General features: G+C 62.9%; 2 protein-coding genes across 4 annotated transcripts in view; both read left to right on the forward strand.

The window, feature by feature from the left end:
* LOC113202016 (proton channel OtopLc-like) overlaps positions 1 to 3,081 on the forward strand; it is a 21,068-nt gene that overhangs the window by 10,554 nt on the left and 7,433 nt on the right. For all 3 annotated transcript variants that reach the window (XM_026416048.2, XM_026416049.2, XM_052275644.1), the window contains exon 2: positions 2,442 to 2,765. In XM_026416048.2, coding sequence (XP_026271833.2) covers positions 2,442 to 2,765 — 324 coding nt within the window. The remainder of the gene's footprint in view (positions 1 to 2,441; positions 2,766 to 3,081) is intronic.
* Positions 419 to 2,057, forward strand: LOC127751687 (uncharacterized). Its single transcript, XM_052275645.1, has 3 exons — positions 419 to 511; positions 590 to 1,305; positions 1,654 to 2,057. The coding sequence occupies exons 1-3, from the start codon at positions 436 to 438 to the stop codon at positions 2,050 to 2,052; spliced, it is 1,191 nt and encodes a 396-aa protein (XP_052131605.1). The 5' UTR covers positions 419 to 435; the 3' UTR covers positions 2,053 to 2,057.

Consider the following 3,081-nt stretch of genomic DNA (forward strand, 5'->3'; position numbering starts at 1 on the left):
CCTCCCCCTGCCCCCTCCCCCCTTCCCTTTTACAACTCTCACGGTCCGCTGCCCGCAGCATCGGGAAGCGGAGTCCTGTGGCCCGTGGCCCGAGGGGCACACCTGAACGGGTTGGGTCCGGGACGAGGCCTTAACCCCCTCGACCCAGTGCGAGTGCGGGTCTAAGGGCACTAATGGGAAAGGGTTGCTGAACTGTCAAGAACTGTTGCCGTGGAGTGGAGTTCAGCAGAAGTTGATTGATCTGTCGCGTAATCGTGTCGTGCATTATGGATGGCGCGATCAAAAGTTTTGAAGAAGGGTCGAGCTCTTCGTCGTACGTCGTCTCGTCTTCATCAAACATGGAAGACGCCATAAGCACCGGGCCGCAGCTGATTGCCCGACGAAGCAGTGCTGGAGAGAGACTGATTGGGCTGCATTCAATCGCTGGAGCTCGACATGGCTGCTCCCGAGGACCCCGATGAGACGAGCACGCTGCTGCAGCGCGCACTGGAGCTGGCCTGCGCCTCCATGGGTACGTCGGGCGGGCACGCTCTTCGTCTCGTACGAGGTCCTTCGGCGCTAATCCCGCGGCCGCGCGGCCTCTCCGCAGAGGAGGGCTCGCCGTGGTCCCTGCAGGGCCTCTGGATCCTCGTGCACGGCGGCAACCTGACGGCTGCCCTGAGCGCGCTGCTGGGCGTGCAGTGCCTGCTGGACGCGGCCGTGCACCTGGGCGGCGAGGCCAACCGTAGCACGCAGGACGCGATGAACGCCGCCATCGTGCTGTGCGGCGCCTGCTACCAGCGGTTCTGGGCGCGCGACCGCCACCTGGTGCGGGGGCTGCTCGCCGACCTGCTCCGCCTGACGCGCCGCCTGGAGGGGCTGGCGCTGTGCGCTGGCCCCGATGATCCCCAGGAGGTCGCGCTCGAGGCGGAGCGGGCCGCTCGCGTGCGCCGCACGGCCAGGCTGCTGTCGCTTTGCCGCTCAGCCATGATCCTGGACGTGCCCGTGGCCCTCGTGTTCATGGTGACGTGGCCGCTCATCTCCGTCCGCCTCACCTTCCCCAACGACCACTTGCCGGGAGTGGGCTCGGCCGGCGAGCTGGCCGGTGAGCTGGGCGTCGGCGGGCTCTGGTTCGGCCTGCAGTACGCACTGCAGTCGGCCGCCATCTCGTGCTCCTTCTTCTGCTTCGCCGGGCTGCAGGTTGTACACGTGACCCTGGCCCTGGTGAGCGCAGCGCTGCTGCGCACCCTGGCGCAGATGGTGCAGGTGGCGCGCACGACCCGCCAGCTGTACGCCGCGCTGGACGACCACCGCGAGCTGCTGCAGGTACCCGTCGCCTCATCTCTCTTGCACCACGACTCATCTCCGAGCTCATCTCTCTTGCACCACTCGCTGTTATCCGGTGCGAGAGAGATGGAGTTTGCACCCAGAGAAATGATTAGCACTGGCAACCATCATATGGTTGGCTCAGGGAGCACCATAAAATATGGTTGATGCAATCTTACCGTGGTAGTGAGAACCAAAAATATGGTTTTCATCACGTTGTCACTGTCGTCTCAACCATATTTTATGGTGCTCCCTGAGCCGACCATCAGATGGTTGCCATTGCTAATCATTTCTCTGGGTGTGACGCTCCTCTATGTGACGTCACTAAAGCCACACTCCCGGCCCCAGGTGCTGGCGAGCTTCTCGCGCGTGTTCGAACAGCCGCTGTTCCACATCCACTGCGGCGCACTGGGCTTCGCGCTCCTCGCCACCACGGCGCTGGTCAAGGGCCACCACGACCTGTACGTGCTCGGGCTGTGGCCCATCGCGTTCGCCTACACCACGGTGCTGGGCCTGGAGGGCGACCTGGTGCAGGAGAGCAGCGAGCTCATGCTGCACGCCGCGTTCGCCGGCCACTGGCAGGAGGGCGCCCGCCGCTTCCGCAGAGACGCGCTGTTCGTCATGCTGCGCGCCACCAAGCCCGTCTCCATCCGCGCCGCCTGGCTGGGCAACCTCTCGCTGCCCACGCTGCACAGCCTGCTCAGCTCGTGGTACTCGTTCACGCAGCTGTTTATCCGGCTCAGCTAGAGGGCGGCGGGCGGCGGGGGTGTGGTGTCCTCCTCGCACGAGTAGTCCTGGCGCGTGTAATAAAGCCGCGCTCTATATCTGAATTTTGTCGGAGTGCTTTCATCCTCGGTTCCATTTGAGGCCTCACCACCCCTCTGCACTTTCCTTACTACACTCCTCTTTCAACAGCTGACTTTAAGCTCCTTTTGCGATTGACTGAGGGGTTCGCACTGCATCATGTTCTGAATTTTCTGCAACCTTGTTGACTTTCTTTTACGATGTTTGGGTAATTACACAGGCAGCGCATTACACTCACACACAGACGAATCCTGTTGGTGAGCACCTGTTTTTGGTTTGTTTTGGTTTTTTGAACAGCCCTGTCTAATCCGATTGATTCGCGTGTGTTTCAGCTGGGGCGTGGGCACCCCGGGCGGCGGCGTCAAGGCGGAGGGCACGCTGCTGCCCTCGCCCGCCAGCCCGTCGGCCGTGATCGTGAGCCCCGAGACGCTGTCCAGGCACTCGTCGCGGCAGTCCTCGCCCGGCTCGGCCCGCGCCGCCCACCACCACGCCTCCGCCAGCACCGCCGCCCTCGTCGAGGCGGGCGCGGCAGGGGCGGCGTCCTCGGCCGGCGCAGCCACCACCCGCGGCGCGCCCACGCAGGCCTACCTGCCCCCGAGCCGCTCCATGGTCAGCTCGGTGCGGTACGCCGCCGCGGGCACCGGCCCCGGACCAGGGTGAGTACAATACCCTATCGCGAAGAGTGGCGTGCGAAACGGTTCGTGCTGGCTGGGGACGAATCGAAAGTCTTAGTTGGTTGGATGGTTGTGTTTGGGACCGGAAGGCTACCGCAAACTTTTCGGCTAGCCGCTATTATTACTTTTCGTTCGATTCGAATCGCACAATTCTCACCAATTGTGAGGCACGCGAAACTTTTTTTTTGTAGAGTACGCGAAGCGAAGGCTGCTTTTTGTCGTTTGGAATCTCATTATCTCCGCGCCTCTCTCTTTTCGATGAAATTCGAAGGCTGCTTGAAAACGGGGGAGGGGGGGG

The sequence above is a fragment of the Frankliniella occidentalis genome, unplaced genomic scaffold, assembly GCF_000697945.3.
Source record: "Frankliniella occidentalis isolate FOCC.00 unplaced genomic scaffold, Focc_3.1 Scaffold722, whole genome shotgun sequence".
Taxonomy (NCBI): Eukaryota; Metazoa; Arthropoda; class Insecta; order Thysanoptera; family Thripidae; genus Frankliniella; species Frankliniella occidentalis.